The sequence below is a fragment of the Lipotes vexillifer genome, unplaced genomic scaffold, assembly GCF_000442215.2.
Source record: "Lipotes vexillifer unplaced genomic scaffold, Lipotes_vexillifer_v1.1 scaffold11, whole genome shotgun sequence".
Classification (NCBI taxonomy): domain Eukaryota; kingdom Metazoa; phylum Chordata; class Mammalia; order Artiodactyla; family Lipotidae; genus Lipotes; species Lipotes vexillifer.
Window position 1 is genome coordinate 352,946 of NW_006780364.1, and position 15,463 is coordinate 368,408.

The 15,463-nt window shown below is 41.5% G+C and overlaps 1 protein-coding gene across 1 annotated transcript in view; it reads right to left on the reverse strand.

The window, feature by feature from the left end:
- Positions 1–15,463, reverse strand: part of TENM1 (teneurin transmembrane protein 1) — a 193,159-nt gene that overhangs the window by 125,646 nt on the left and 52,050 nt on the right. Inside the window, exon 8 of the mRNA XM_007453447.1 lies at positions 2,828–2,971. Coding sequence (XP_007453509.1) covers positions 2,828–2,971 — 144 coding nt within the window. The remainder of the gene's footprint in view (positions 1–2,827; positions 2,972–15,463) is intronic.

Here is a 15,463-nt window from a genome sequence, read left to right on the forward strand (position 1 = left end):
ATTCCTGCTTCTAAAACTGCATTTATGGGTGGGATTTAGATTCTGAAAATGTCCCAAGAGAGGCGTTCGTGTCCAAGGGCAGGCTGAAAGGCACTGGCAGAGCTGCCTTCAGATCTGTTTCCTGGCAAGTGTGACCAGTTCTTGGTTAGAAATACAATGTGCCTACAAATGAGATGATAAAATGAACAAATCTTCCTTTTAAAAAAGTCTATCTTAAGTAAGGTTTCTTTCTCAGAATAAAATTCTCAGAAAGAGACAGAAAGTAGATTTAGTGGGGTTGGGGTGAGTACAAGGGATCTTTTGGGGGTGATAAAAACATTCTAAAACTCTGTGGTGGTGATGGTTGCACAACTCTACCATTTACTAAAAAGCATTGAAGTGTACACTTAAAATGGGTAAATTTTGTGGTGTATAAGTTGTACTTCAGTAAAGCTGTTAAAAAGATTCCCAGAAATAACTTGGTACCTATTACCTAAAAACCAATTACTGGTGAATTAGGGGTGAAGAGGACACATCTGTGGAAATCAGGGGGGCCCCTAAAGCCAACTTTCTGAATGGCTCCCCTCTGTTCTGAATTTTTAAACCTGGGTGAAGCAAATGGTAAGAGAATATAGGACTGGGAGCACACAGCTGGGGGCTGGATTGAGGTCATTTCCACTTTGTGTTTAATGTCAATGACAGGCATTTGAAAGAGACAATCCATACAAGCCAATAAAAGTGAGTGGAAAAGAAACGGCTGCTTAAAATGTCAAACTCTTTCAAATCAAAACAAAAAACCTAATAATTTAATAAGTGGCATCTGCCCTTTCGTTTTTATACTTTTAAAACTGTGATTCTCCTTTTGACAACAGAAAAAAAGCTGACATTTTATATCCGTGCCTGAATCTTTGCTCTTATAAAAACAAATAGTTGAAAGTGGAATTTAGGATCTTCCTTGAATGGGGAGGAAGGAGGTATAACAAGGGCATATAGCAATGGACTCCATCTTCAGGGCCCACACTGGGACTCTGGTAGGTGGTCTCATTCTGTGGTTGAAGCAAACCTGGTTAGCTTTGCCGATCAAAATTCCCCAGCCTGTGTGGCTGGTTGGATTGGTTGATTTAACTACGGTGCAAATGAAGAAGACCATAGGTGTGATAATAAAAATTTCACTTGGTCAGTTCATGGCCTTACAAGATAACCCGGCCTTAGCCAGCAATTTCACAAAGGTAAGAGGGATACAAGGGCAGCTGGATGGAAGGGTGTGGCTGCCTCATATACACATTCATTTCCCCAGTCCTGGAGAAATAACCCAAAGTACACATTCTACTAAAGGTTGGTCAGAATCTGCCTCTGTAGATGAAAAGGAATATGATTTCACAGTGAAAACTTACCAGTAGATGTTCAAATGACGCAGGATGGAAACACCAACGATTGGTTTCCCAGCAAAAGGAGGTGAAGTGACTTGGATGAAGCATTTATAAGCAGGGTAGCAAAATCAGTTTGTCTGAGAGAAGCATGGACTTAAGGGCCACCTGTGGTCTCCTCTGCTGATTTATTTAACATTTAAATTACAAACTAGGAGAAAGTGACAGCAGGAAAAGTGGTACAAAGAAGGCAAAGGTTGAAGATGAGAGTGTCCTGATTCTCACTGCTTTTCCCTCTTTCCTAAGTCCAGGACTTAGGAGGCTTAAAACTAAGTGAAGTCCAGAGCTGTAGTCTTTTCCCAGAATTCTTTCTCTTCTTCCCCTGCGTTCCTCTTACCTCTTTTCCTCTATTACCCATTACTGTCCCTTTACTCTACCCCTAGCTTCTTACCGCATGTACTGACATTTATGTGGATAAAAAACTGGCGTAGAGAAAGAGCACATGGACAGCTCTTGGCCACTTACTGTGAGCCCTAGGGGAAAGTAACGTGACTCAGCTTCGGAGTCTTGATTTTTAAATGGGGTTAAGGCCACACTGCAGGGTTGTTGTGTTTAAAATGGGACAGAGTTCACTAAAACCCTTTGAAAACTGTATCACTTAGATTATTCATTAATTCTAAGATGCACATTTTGCTTCCTATTTTCACATCTCTGGAATAAGTATGTATCTTGCAATCAATGTGTGTCACTGTTTAATTGACAGCGTTTTCCATAAAATAATGGTGTACTTATAATCGATGGTGTCTTAGATCGTATGAAATATGGCAAATATTATTCCAATTTTTAGAAGTTGGTTACAATGTCAGATAAACTGGTTAATCACCTGGGATAGCGCAGTAATGACAGATGATTTTTTAAAAATAAATTTATTTATTTAATTTATTTTTGGCTGCATTGGGTCTTTGTTGCTGCGTGCGGGCTTTCTCTAGTTGCGGCGAGCGGGGGCTACGCTTCATTGCGGTGCGCGGTCTTCTCATTGCGGTGGCTTCTCTTGTTGCAGAGCACGGGCTCTAGACGCGCGGGCTTCAGTAGTTGTGGCTCTTGGGCTCTGGAGCGCAGTCTCAGTAGTTGTGGTGCACGGGCTTAGTTGCTCCGTGGCATGTGGGATCTTCCTGGACCAGGGCTCGAACCCATGTCACGTGCACTGGCAGACGGATTCTTAACCACTGCGCCACCAGGGAAGCCCCGACAGATGATTCTTAAAACCCAGTTTCATATTACTTTGTGAAGAGGTCTCACTCTACTAGCACTAATTTGAAATCAGATCCATTTGAAAAGAAATATAATGTGGTCATCTCTAGGTGGTGGACTTATAAGTATTTTTTCCTTGTACTTTTCCAAATTTTCTGCAATAAGTATTACATATATATGTATATAGCATTAGGAAAATAGTATTAATAAATATCAAAAAATGTGCTTACCACTTTGAGGATTCAAAATATGATGCTTATTCAATGACCAGCCTCCTAGGTTAGAAGCATCCATCTCGAAACCTTGTAAGATAACAGTCCTTTTTTCCCAGAGAATAAAGTCGGGGCACATTTCATATTCATATCCCACAGACACTGCAAACAAAGAGTTAATAACACATTAGAACATTTAAAAAGATTTGCTTCACTTTTGCACTGGTTGGTAAGCCTCTGGCTAACACATCTGCTATTGAATTCTGATTTGGGTTGAAATTTGACCACAAATACTTTTCACCTAGCATAGCATCGGGCATCCAAAAGTGACCAGTCAGTGCATATTGGATAAATATATGAATGAGTGACTCACTGAGGCTGTCATTAGGTATGCACCATATGTTTTGGACATCAAGCTTTAGTATGGGCTTTTGGGTAAAAGGCTGCATTGTAAAACTGAAGAAATAAGCTCCCTGAAGGCTTAAGCTGTGGTGATACAATTTCTTTCTTTACCTTTGTAGTAGAAGTGCAGGGAAAGTTGTTTTCTGATCTCTCTGGAGTGCAAAATGCACTTAGGAAGCTGGCTTTGGAGTACTGGGTCACTTATACAAGAACTGACTACACATGAGACTAATAAAAATCGATTCGCCCATTTATATTTTCTCCCATGCTAACTGGCCTTTAGTTTGCCAAGAAGTCTGAGTTTGCTTAGAGTGCTACAAGCACTGTGAGTGTACATTCCACTTTGTGCATGTTAGACTTTGGTTTCTAACCAGTGGGACATCACCCAACATTTGGCTCCAACCCTTTTGAAGCACGGATGTCGTGCATTAAACTGGGAACCCCAGTATGGCGCTAAAATGGGAAGTGCAGAATGTGATAACTTGGGTGCCTCTGCTCTACTGAAATAATATGTAGAACTCAAGTATACCAAGTCCCAACCATTTTCTCAGTTGGTAAATCTGCCTACCTGTTGGAACCCCAGAGTTCCAATTCTTGAATTTAAAATGCTTTGTGTCCTCATAATGTTCTAAGCCTGAGAGTATTGGCTCATTACACTGCATAGCCCAAAGCTAGCTGCTTTTCCCCCTTTCTGGCAGCTTAAAATATCCCTAGCTGGTCGTGTGCCATTGCTTTCGAGTACCTGCCTCTACCTGACTCTTCAGATGCCCCTGGAGAACTCATTTCTTTCTTTGTCATCTGGTTATGAAAACTGGTAATGAAAATGTGTGCTTAAACAATGCCAGTGCAATAGGTCCTAAGAGGAAAAATTCAAGCAGACTGGTTTTGGATTTGGGCATTAGGAGAAGAGAAAATATGGTAATTTCAGTCCAACTGATTTAGGTGTGCATGTGCATGTGTGTGCGCAAGCACATGCACAGATAAGCCAAAAAGCCCTTATGATTGTGAATATACAACTCATTACCTTTGGGGGGGGGTCATCTGTGGCCAATTTTAAACCACAGGCTGACTTCTCTTTGTCCCCCCTCCATCAAAGCTTTAAAAGGGACCAGGACCATCTTCACGTTTAGAAGGGCCCCATACTTGGTTTAATGTTCTCCTGTCACTGTCTTGAAATCCTTAATACGTTTTTAACAAGAGGCTGGGTATTTTCATTTAACACTGGGCCCTGAAAATTATGTAGCTGGTCCTGATGGGGATGCCCTTCTACCCTGCCATCAGCTGGTGAAGACTCTTGGAATGCAAACTCATTTTAGTATTAGCCCTAACCAAGCACTATTAGCAAGGGAGATCAATAGGAAGCAGGAAAGACTAATCATACAGTGGAAATGATTTCTAAAGGGAAATTAGTTTGGGATCATCTGGTTCAATGCTGTTCTCTATTAAGATGGACAGAAACACAGAATTTCAGTGGTGAAGAGGATCTCAAAGGTAAATCTAGTTCAGGTTACACGTATGGCACAAATCATTGCTGTCTACAATCTCCTTGATATCTTACCATGTCCCCAATGCTTTGCTAAAACAACTCTGGTATAGTGGAAATAACTGGTTTCAGACCTAGAGTCAGAAGAGACTTCAATTCTTGGGTCTGCCATTAACTAGCTGTGTGGTTGCAGGCATATTATTCTCCATCTCCGGGAGTCTGTTCTTCATTGTAACAAAGGAGGAGGGGAGAGGATAGACTAGAATTGGTGGTTCTTAGACCCTTTCGGGTCAGCGAACCTTTTGTTATGAATGTGATAGAAGTTATGGATCTTCCTCCTAGAAAAACGCATATGCACACAAAATTTTATATATAATTCTAGGGGGTTCACTGATCTCCTGAGGTCTAAATAAAGATCTCAGATCAAAGACTGCTGTACTAGGTAATTCTTACAGTCCCCCTTTAGCATTTCACTCTATGATTCTAAAGTGCATTCTTTCAAGATTGCATTTGATCAGTTCAAGCTGGGGAATCAAACCCAAAAGCCAAAGAGAGCACTGTATCTCATGTTGGAAAAATCAGGGGCTGAGAAAGCACGCTTAGGGCCATGTTGGTGTGAAGAATAACACAGTTTCTGCTTCTCTTGCCAACATTTAAAAGTCTTGATTAATAAATAATCACAACGATAATGATTACAAGTTCCCTTAAAGCCACATCTCCTTCCCTGCTATTGTCAGGATCTGCCTCTTATACATTGGAAGCCTGATGTGCTCCCCTAGAATCTCTTCTCCGGAAGGTGATTGTGCAGTTTTGCAAATAAGTAGTGTGCCCTGGTGACCTCCGATGGTGGTTTGGAGCCTGCTTTTTCCCCTCTCAGGAGCAAAGATCCTCCCAACTCTGTGGCAGGAGATGCTTATATAAAGTATCCTCAGTGCAATGGTAATGAGACATCCTCTTCACCCCCTCATGTCTGAATTGCTCTCTAGGCCACAACAAAAAAGTGCACTGGCTGCAAACCCCACAATTATATTATTTTTTTCCCCTAGTCATAGCAAACAGCAACAAGGCGGCCACTTAATAAGTTCCCTCTAATTTTTATTAGATTTACTTTCTCTTGAGAAAACTCTATGAGCTAATAATGTTATGATTTATACTTAAGACTTGTCCAAAATTCCAACTGACTTTAATGAGAATGGCTGTGTGTGGCTCCTTGCTCAGAGTAACAAGGCAAGGTTTCTTTCTGACAGCAGCCGCTTTAACAGAATCCTGGAACTTGCAGTCGGTGTATGAGAAGGCAGACGTTTCACCCCACGGAGCTGAGCTGCTCTCCAAATGCACAAGGAACTGGCAAATACAGTAGCAACCAATCCTAGACTTCCTCTCATGGAAGCAGACTGTAACGCACTGAACGCCTACTCTTTTTCATATAATTAAATATGGGGGAAAAAGGGCTACTCAGGGGCTGGCACTGAAAAGGCTGAGCCCCGACATTACACTCTGCCTGGTACTGTGACAGCTGAGTCTCAGTTAAATAAACAGAGTGGACCCACTACCACTTCCCAGGTGGCCTGGTGCCTATCACATCTGATCGTCAACACAGCATGGCGTAGGCAAAGGATTCAGCCTCCGGCATTCTGGAGTGGGGTCTGGGAAGAACAGTGTAATAGGAAGGAAAGAATAATTATTCATCAACATTTCAGAGGCGCTATGGAGGACAGACTGGTCTGGCAGTGAGTGGAGATAGGTGGGGAAGGAGGGGGTCCCGGGCTATACTTCCTAGGGGCTGGTGTAGTGGTCCCATGCTGGTGTGTACATATTGGGAAGGCAGTTGAGAAAGAGCCGTTAATATGGCAGAATACTTTCTCTGAACCATGTGACTGCCTCTCTTGTGACACCCTTAATTCCGTCTGGATTTCTGTCTTCCGATATTCTCTCCCTCACCTTGGCACAGAGATGTTAATGGGATGTTCCTTAACCAAGAGTCACTGACTGTCAAGATAGCCTTGCTTCTTTTGTAGAGGACGCCGTCCTCTGGTCACAGGATTTGCACCTGACTTCACTGTTAGTCATCTTGCAACAACACTGGCTTATAAAGAAGACTTTATTCTACTGGCTTATAAAGAAAGACGGCAGCTTGCTCCCCCAAAGCCATTTGACATTAGAAAAATAGTAACTGAATTACACTCTACTTATCAGAGCAGCAGCATTAGTGTGATGCGGGGACTGCAAGAAGGTGGCGGGCCACAGCACTCCTGACACCCGATTTAGTGACTGTGACATTCACCTATAAGGGCTGCGATAGGAGACTGACATTAAATAGCCAGGGTAAAGATGCCATGCAATGAATCTGATGTGCAAAATATGACAAGATTAAGCAGATGATTTTCAACAGCTTCAGGCTAAGGCTTCAGAATTCATAATGGTTGCATTTATGAAGGCAATATATAATTAAAAGTAGTCTGACAGTCAGTGTGAGAAATTTATGTTACCTTCATGAACTCAAGGAACATCTAAAAATAATTTCATCACATTTAAAAGGTAAGTAACAGCAAGATCGAAACCTTCTTATTGAAAAGAAATCATTAAATAGAACAAGAAATATTTCCCATTCTTTTAAAATAGTAGATTAATATAAAACAACAACAATAAAAGACGAGAGGCCTAACAAACCAAATGAAGACCACGGCCACAATAGACAAAAACTACAGATAAAATGCTATCTACTGAGAACGGGTACCTGCTCCCAGAATGACTTCTACTTTTTCCTATTCTCTAGTGATTTCTCATAGGATAAGATAACCCCAGAGACTCCTCAATTTGACACAGTGCCCAGTGGCCTGAAATGCTTTGTTTATCTATTATTCCTGGCTTACTAAGAGTGTCAGAATCAGGTGATGAATTTTTACCAAGTGCCTTTTCAGTACTTATGGAGATATTCACATAGTTTTCGCCTTTAATCTATTGAGGTGGTAAATTCTAGCAATACATTTCCTAACGCTGAACCATCTTTGAGGTCCTAAAATACACTCTACGGTACTTGGTTATGACGCATTATCCTTTTAATGAGTCACTGGATTTGATTTGGTAATATTTTACTTAGGATCTGCGCCTTACCAGTTTACAAAAATAACCCTACCAGTTTAAACATCATAGTGCTAAAAGCGACACAGTAGTTGAATGAAGAGAAAATACAGGTAGAAAAGGTAAAAAGCATCCAGGAGTGAGGTAGCCACACAGAGTTTCGGCCAAGAGGTCCTGTACACTGACAACTTACCTTATGAATTTATGCTTATGCTTTGTCCGAGCCTAGCTGCATAAAAGCGAACCCAGAACCCAGATGACCTGTGTACCACAGAAGGCAGGGTGAACAAATTCACAGTATTTAATGAGTACCTCCTGTTGTCAGGCACTGGGAATGTGAGAATGAACAAGACGGAACAAGATAGCACTCCCGCCAGCAGAGCTCACGTTGCTCACATTCTAGTGAGAGGGCCAAATATGAAACAAGACAATACGCACACACACAAATCATGATAACTGCTATGGTGGGAAAGTGCAGGGTATTATGAGACAGTGTAACAAAGGAATTTAAGTTGGAATGGGAAGACAAGGGAAAGCCTCTTCATGTAGAAGGGGTTTACCTCATGAAGAACAGGGAAGAACATTCTAGGCAGAGAGCATGGCATGTGGGCAAGGCTTTGAGGTTTCATATCTTTGGGAGATTGAAAGAAGGTCAGGGTAGCTAGACAGTCAATGTCTGGGGAGTGCATCAAAAACGAATGAAGGGGGCTTCCCTGGTGGCGCAGTGCTTGAGAGTCCGCCTGCCGATGCAGGAGACGCGGGTTCGTGCCCCGTTTCGGGAAGATCCCACATGCCGCGGAGCGGCTGGGCCCGTGAGCCATGGCCGCTGAGCCTGCGCGTCCGGAGCCTGTGCTCCGCAAATGGGAGAGGCCACAACAGTGAGAGGCCCGCATAACGCAAGAAAAAAAAACAAAAAAAACAAAAAAAACGAATGAAGGGGCTTCCCTGGTGGCGCAGTGGTTGAGAGTCCGCCTGCCGATGCAGGGGACGCGCGTTCGTGCCCCGGTCCGGGAGGATCCCACGTGCCGCGGGGCGGCTGGGCCCGTGAGCCATGGCCGCTGGGCCTGCGCGTCCGGAGCCTGTGCTCCGCAACGGGAGAGGCCACAACAGTGAGAGGCCCACGTACCGGAAAAACAAAAAAACAACAAAAAAACAAAAAAAAACAAATGAAGAACAGCCCCTTCCCCTTCCCCGCTCCCCCGCCCCTCACCCAGTACAAAAGAAAACAAAAGGTTACTATCTTCTAGCAGTATTTAGGCATTTTTCTTTGGGAGGGGGTTTAGGAAATGGATTCACCTTGAAAATGGACTAGTTTTCCTTTGAAACAATGTGATTGATTAACGGGGATGCAATACTGTAATGGAAAGAAAGGTGCTGGTTATTTAATGACTCAGCAAACCTTCGCTGAGCAGTTCTATGTGCCAGGCAGGTGATTTGCTAAGCACTGCAGACACAGTGGATATTACACAGGGCAGGATAATTCGTCATGTCAGAGAGGCCATATCCTGAAGGGTTACCTGCCTTTTGGAACTTTCATCCATGGCCTCCTTAAAATAATACCACCTTACATTTGCATAACACCTAACAGTTCAATACATTTTTGTGTGTATTACCTAATTTGAAGACTCATGCAAGCTCATGAGGAAGATATATTTACTCCCATTTGATAGATGAGATAATAGACTCAGAGAGGTGAAGTGACTAGTCCAAGGTCATCTGACTAGTAGTAAATGGCAGAACCAGAGCTCAAACCCAGTCACTTCTTAGCAAGTGCCTTTTACTTCTATGCTAGATCACACCTATTAAGGGAAAGACCCATGATTCAGAAGTGCTTTAAATAAATAACCTTTTATTTGCTCTGAATTTAAGGTATAAGGATTGGAAGCTAGGGATAACCTTGAAGCAGAAGCACCATGTATCCTGGTTGGCCCAAAACAGTATCCAGTTATGCTATTGTTAACAGCATCCTCTTTCACTCTCAAGAGTATATTGGTTTGAATGACAAATTATAGATATCGTCACCTAATCTTGAAGAGATATCGCCATAATGCCCTGAGATGGGTTGGTAGAGGGGACTGGGAGGAAAGAACAGTCATAAATGCTGACTTGGAAAATAAACCATATGGTTTGGTAAATCATTTAATTTTTCTGTCTCTTGACTATATTACCTTGCCAATGGCTTTCAAATTCTTATGCCTGAAAGTCATTCAGTTGTGACCCAACACACATGTAAAGATACACACACACACACACACACACACACACACACACACACACGTACGTATAAGTGAAAGGAAGTTTTCCAAAACCATACTCTCCTCATAGTTTTACATTCTGATCTATTCTATTCTATTCTATTCACTTATGTTCTATTCCATTCCATTCCATTTTATTCCATTAAAAAATATTGATTGACTCACCAAATGGATTTCACAGTCTAATACTGGGTGTGACCAGCAGTTTGAAATGGGCACAGACCACTTGCTTACCAGAGTGTCAATCAAGGGTCATTTAAGCTCTGGTAAGCTCTAGGTACTCTTCGGAGGGCCGATCTCACATTTTATCAGAAATATTAAAATGGATACAACCCACAACCCATATCCAACATTAAACACATTTCACATGTAAGTGTGAAAATTGAGTTGGAGTTGACAAGCTGACATAATGCTCCATTTTGCAGACATTTATTTAAACGATTTATTAATGTTGATTCCTGGTTTTCTTTGCACATTTTGGTGCCAATAAATTTATTTTTCAGGTTGTGAAGATTTTTGTAGGTCCTTGAAAAACTCACATCCTTGGTGCTGTGCCTATAAAGCTGAATGGATAAAACAGCCCTGCTCTCAGTTAATGATTACGAATTCATGAGTGGAGAGAAATGATGAAAGATTATTATCTCTGCTAGCTTCTTTGACAGAAAGCCACTGGGGCGTTGAATTGGGTACTCAGTAAAGTGGCTTGGCCCCTTTAGTGAAGACAGGCAGCAGTAAAAGGCACGCAGAACTCAGGACTGGGAGACCTGAGTTTGAATCCCTGCTCTGGAACGGTCTTTCGGCAAGTCACTTGTTGTTTCTGAACCTCAGTTTCCCGCTCTGTAACACGAAGATGGCATTCATCGTGCCACACCTATCAGGCAGGAATGTTATAAGGATCAAAATGAGAAAATGTATGTGAAAGAACTTTGTAAATTGTAAAGCACTACCCATTTATTATCGAAATATTCAGTGGATGCTATTTTTGTGGCTGCCCAGCCTGCTTAGGTTTTACTGAAGGGAAATTTATGAACACTAAAGCATCATTCTTGGGGATGTTTTGTGTGCACAAAGCAAACTTAGCTTAGCACCTATTACCATTAATGTTCCCCTGTTTCTCTCTAACACAATTTAGACAGACTCCGTTGCGTCGTGAACCTTTAGGAAGTCTAGTTCTCCCTGAAACACCACTCCTTCTTGCCAAACTACTGTACTAAATAATTATGCAATTGTTGTTGCCAATAACCTTGAAGAAAAATAGAATTGTTTATAGCAGTGCTACTAAAGGCGGATGGCTGATTTCCTGCACTTCCAGGACTCCAAACCACTGCAGTTTAATTTAATTAAAATGAAGCCCAGGCAGAATGCATTATTATATATTGATAAGGTATGTGGACACAGGCGGACATAGGGAATTATTTTGACAAAATTCATATAATGGATGCAGATCAGAGCCCCTGAACAAGCCAGTTTGTCAAATTAAATAAGCCGTCTCTAGAATTTTAACAGCACTGTGAACTTAAAAATGATTTTTCTTTTACACTGTTTTGCAAGCAGCAGAGTTGGGAAAGAAACCAAATAATATACAATGATTTCCAGACATCATACCTTATTTAGAGCCAGAGAATAAAGTACTAAGGGCAAATTATTTCAAATGCTCACATGGAGTTTTTAGCAGGGAAGTCTTGTCTGTGTATCAGACACCAAACTCTTTAAGCCGGATGAACTAGTGATTGTGGTTTTTGTATTGCAACCCTGAGGGAGATTTTCTTTTTCTTCTACTTGATCAATATTGCACTTGGATTAATCAATCTTATCAGCTGCCATTGATACTTCTCCAAGGAATTAGTTCACACAACCTCTGTTGGTCATTTATTCACTCTGGTATTATCCCTCTAGTTGCAAAATCTGTGTCACTGTAAAAACTGGTGGGATACCCTAGGATCTCAAGTACTCCTTTTCTCATTTTGCCTGTCTCTCAACAATCTATTCTTGTTTGGTGACACTCCAGGCCTTAGAGATCACACCAATTTCCCACAGCTGAGCCATGGGGGAAACAAGAGTCCCACATTTCACACCAAGTGGGCATTTCAACTTAGATATTCACCATCATTTCAAATTCAGCTTGTTTAAATCTGATCTCTTTCTCCATCACCCAGAAACAGGTGGGAGAGGTTCATATTTAACTGGCATGGGAAGGAAGACGAGTGGGAGACCTTTCAAGCCATAGTTTTAATCAAAATCCTAGCTATAACTGGGACTGTAAGAATAGTGGCCAAGGTTTGTTTCCTATTGCTGTTGTAACAAATTATGACGAACTTAAAGGCTTCAAACAAGACAGATTTATCATCTTATAGATAAGGAGGTGAGAAGTCTGAAAAGGGTCTCACTGAGCTAAAATCAAGGGGTCAGTGGGATGAGTTCCTTCTGGGGGCCCCAAGGCTCCATTTCCTTGCCTTTTCCAGCTTCTAGAGGCCACCCACATTCCTTGGTCCTTGGCTCCCTTCTTTTATCCTCAAAGCCAGCAAAACTGCAGCTTGCTGTGCCTTTCCTCTATAGTTATACTATCCTCTAACTCTGACCTCCCCTCTGCCTCCCTCTTCCACTTTTAAGTACCCTTGTGATGACAGTGGGCCCACCCGGACAATCCAGGATAATCATTCCATCTCAAGGTCAGCTGATTGGCATCCCTAACCCCATCTGTAACCTTAATTATCTTTTGCCATGTAACATAATATACTTACATCTTTGGGAGGTGGTGGCTATTATTCTTCCTACCAAAAGCCTATACTAGAGTTTCTGAATTTGAAGCAAACCTGAGAAGTGTCATATATAGCACCATTGTTAATATCTGGTGCAAAATTTAGTCTGTTTCTTCTAACATCAGTTAAGTGATTTAAAAATATGGCTAGGAGTACAACTAAATGTTTGCTTCTTTGTTTAGATTCAATCGTATCTATTAAGGTGTGAATTCAATGGCAACATACTTGATCGCTTTGTCTCCATCCATTTATCACCTGAACTATTTATTGTCTGTTATATTCTTAAGGCACTCACAATCCATCTTCAGAGAAGTAGATTGTCCATCTTCATTCTGCCACTCATCCTAATGCTTTACCACTGTCAAGAAAATTCCCTTAGTCTCCACGGAGATGGAAATGGAGACTAGGTAGTAAATAAAATCCCTTTAACCATGATTAAGTTATCAGGAACACTTCCTCCAAGGTAAATAATCCATATTCCATCTTAGGTACCACACCTGAAATTATTTTGGCTGTTTTCCTTGGGATCCTTGCCAATTTTCTTTCTCTACTCTAAAAAAAAATGTCCCTTAAGTACACATAAAACACCACGAGGAACATTTTTTCCCTCTCCCTTGGATATTTCTGAGTGGGTCAATTTTCTCTTGCTTTTATTACTGTTACTAGCCTTAAAAAGGAACCAACAATATATGTTTCAGCATTTTAATTAAGGCCATGTTTATAGTCAGAATGCTGGAGCAAGTTCTGACCAGGAACTTAACTGTAGAAATAGGAAGTAAAACAACATCCATAGGCAAACAATATGGATGAAGCCTTCATCACTGGTGTGTATACCAGAACATCTTTGTTTTTCTTTGTGTTTTAGTTGTTTATTCAATCATCCATGGATATATCAGAAACTAAGTCATTAAGAGTGCTTAACTACAACAAGGAGGAAAATTTTAGAATCTTCAGCACTGGGAGTATTTAAAAGGAAGATGTATAACACATTTTTATGCATAAAGTGAGGTTGATAAAATAGTGCAGTCACTGTGGAAAACAGTTTGGCCACTCTTCAACATGTCAGACAACTACCATATGACCCAACAATTCTACTCCTAGGTATATCCCCCAAAAAACTGAAAACAGGTATTCAAACAAATACTTGTATGCAAATGTTAATAGAAGCATTATTCACCATAGCCAAAAGGTGGAAACAACCCATAAGTCCACCAGTTGATGAATGGATAAATGAAACGTGGTATATCTGTGCAACGGAATATTATTCAGTCATAAAAAGGAATGAAGGACTGACACCTGCTATGACATGGACGAACTTTGGAAACATTATGTCAACTGAAAGAAGTCAGATACAAAAGACCACATATTATATGATTGCATTTGTTTGAAATATCCAGAAAAGGTAAATCCATAGAGACTGAAAGGAGATTGGTGGTTGTCAGGGCCTGGAGGGGAGGGAGGAGTGACTAGTGACTGCTAGTGTCTATAGGGCTACTTTGTGGGCTGAGGATGAAAATGTTCTGGAATTAGATGTTGGTGATGGTTGTACAACATTGTGATAATACTAAAACCTACTGAATGGTACATTTTAAATGGGTGAACTTTATGGTATGTGAATTACATCTCAATAAAGCTTTTACTTTTTTTAAAAAGTCAGGCTGAATTGCATTTATGTGAACCCTAGCAAGAAATGACTGCTAGACACTGTCTTGGTCAGCTCTTTATCGGAGTACTGGGTAAATTGCTAAGTGTCACAACTTAAGAAAAAAGTAAAAAAATAAAAACAAAAAACCCCCCAAATCTCACAACTTGGCAAGGGTTCTGAGGAAAGCCATAAAGAATTGGAAAACAAAGCCCTATGGAGAAAAGTTAGAGGAATTTTAGATTATTCTAGTGAAGCAAAGGCTTTAGGATAATATCCTGGAGAGGGGAATATGAGGCTCTGAGGAGGCATCAGCCAGGCTGTGATATTTGACTCCCAGCAGGAGTCAGATATCACACTCAGAAGTGTTCACAGCAAAGAGCTGTATGAAGGGACTATTTAAAGAAGTGTGAGCAGGGTGAAGGGAATCAACAAGGGTCGTGACCCACCCAGGGACTGGCAACATTGGGAAGCCGTCTGGGCTTGCAGAGAGGGGTAAGGGGAGGGAGTGACACAGGAGACCAGAGAGAGCTTGGGGATTTGGAGGAAGGGCTACTCAACAGGAGCTCCCATCTTCCAGTGTAGTCACTGCCAGAACTGCAGTGAAGCAGGGAGAGGGATAAATACCCTGACCTCTCTCTCCTTCCATCCTGCTGTCTCCTGATGGTGCCATCCACTGACCAAATCAAGAGGGAAGCCAGAGAGCAAAGGAGTCCAGGCAATGTGGTCCATAGAAGCCAGTCTTTCAAAGCACAGAGAAGGTCACAGAAGAGACTGTGTGTGTGTGTGTGTGTGTGTGTGTGTGTGTGTGTGTGTGTCTGGGAGGGCAAATGGAGCATAATTAACACAGTACCTACCTGTTAAGCCCACAGCTCCCTTATTAGAGAAGCTGAGGCAACAAACACCTGCATAGGCGCCATGCTTTATACCTTGTGATTCCAATATGCTGACCATACCAGCAACCAGCGCTCACTCACCTCATTTAATCCTCATAGCATAATAACCTGTAACATTCTCTTTATGATACCCGTT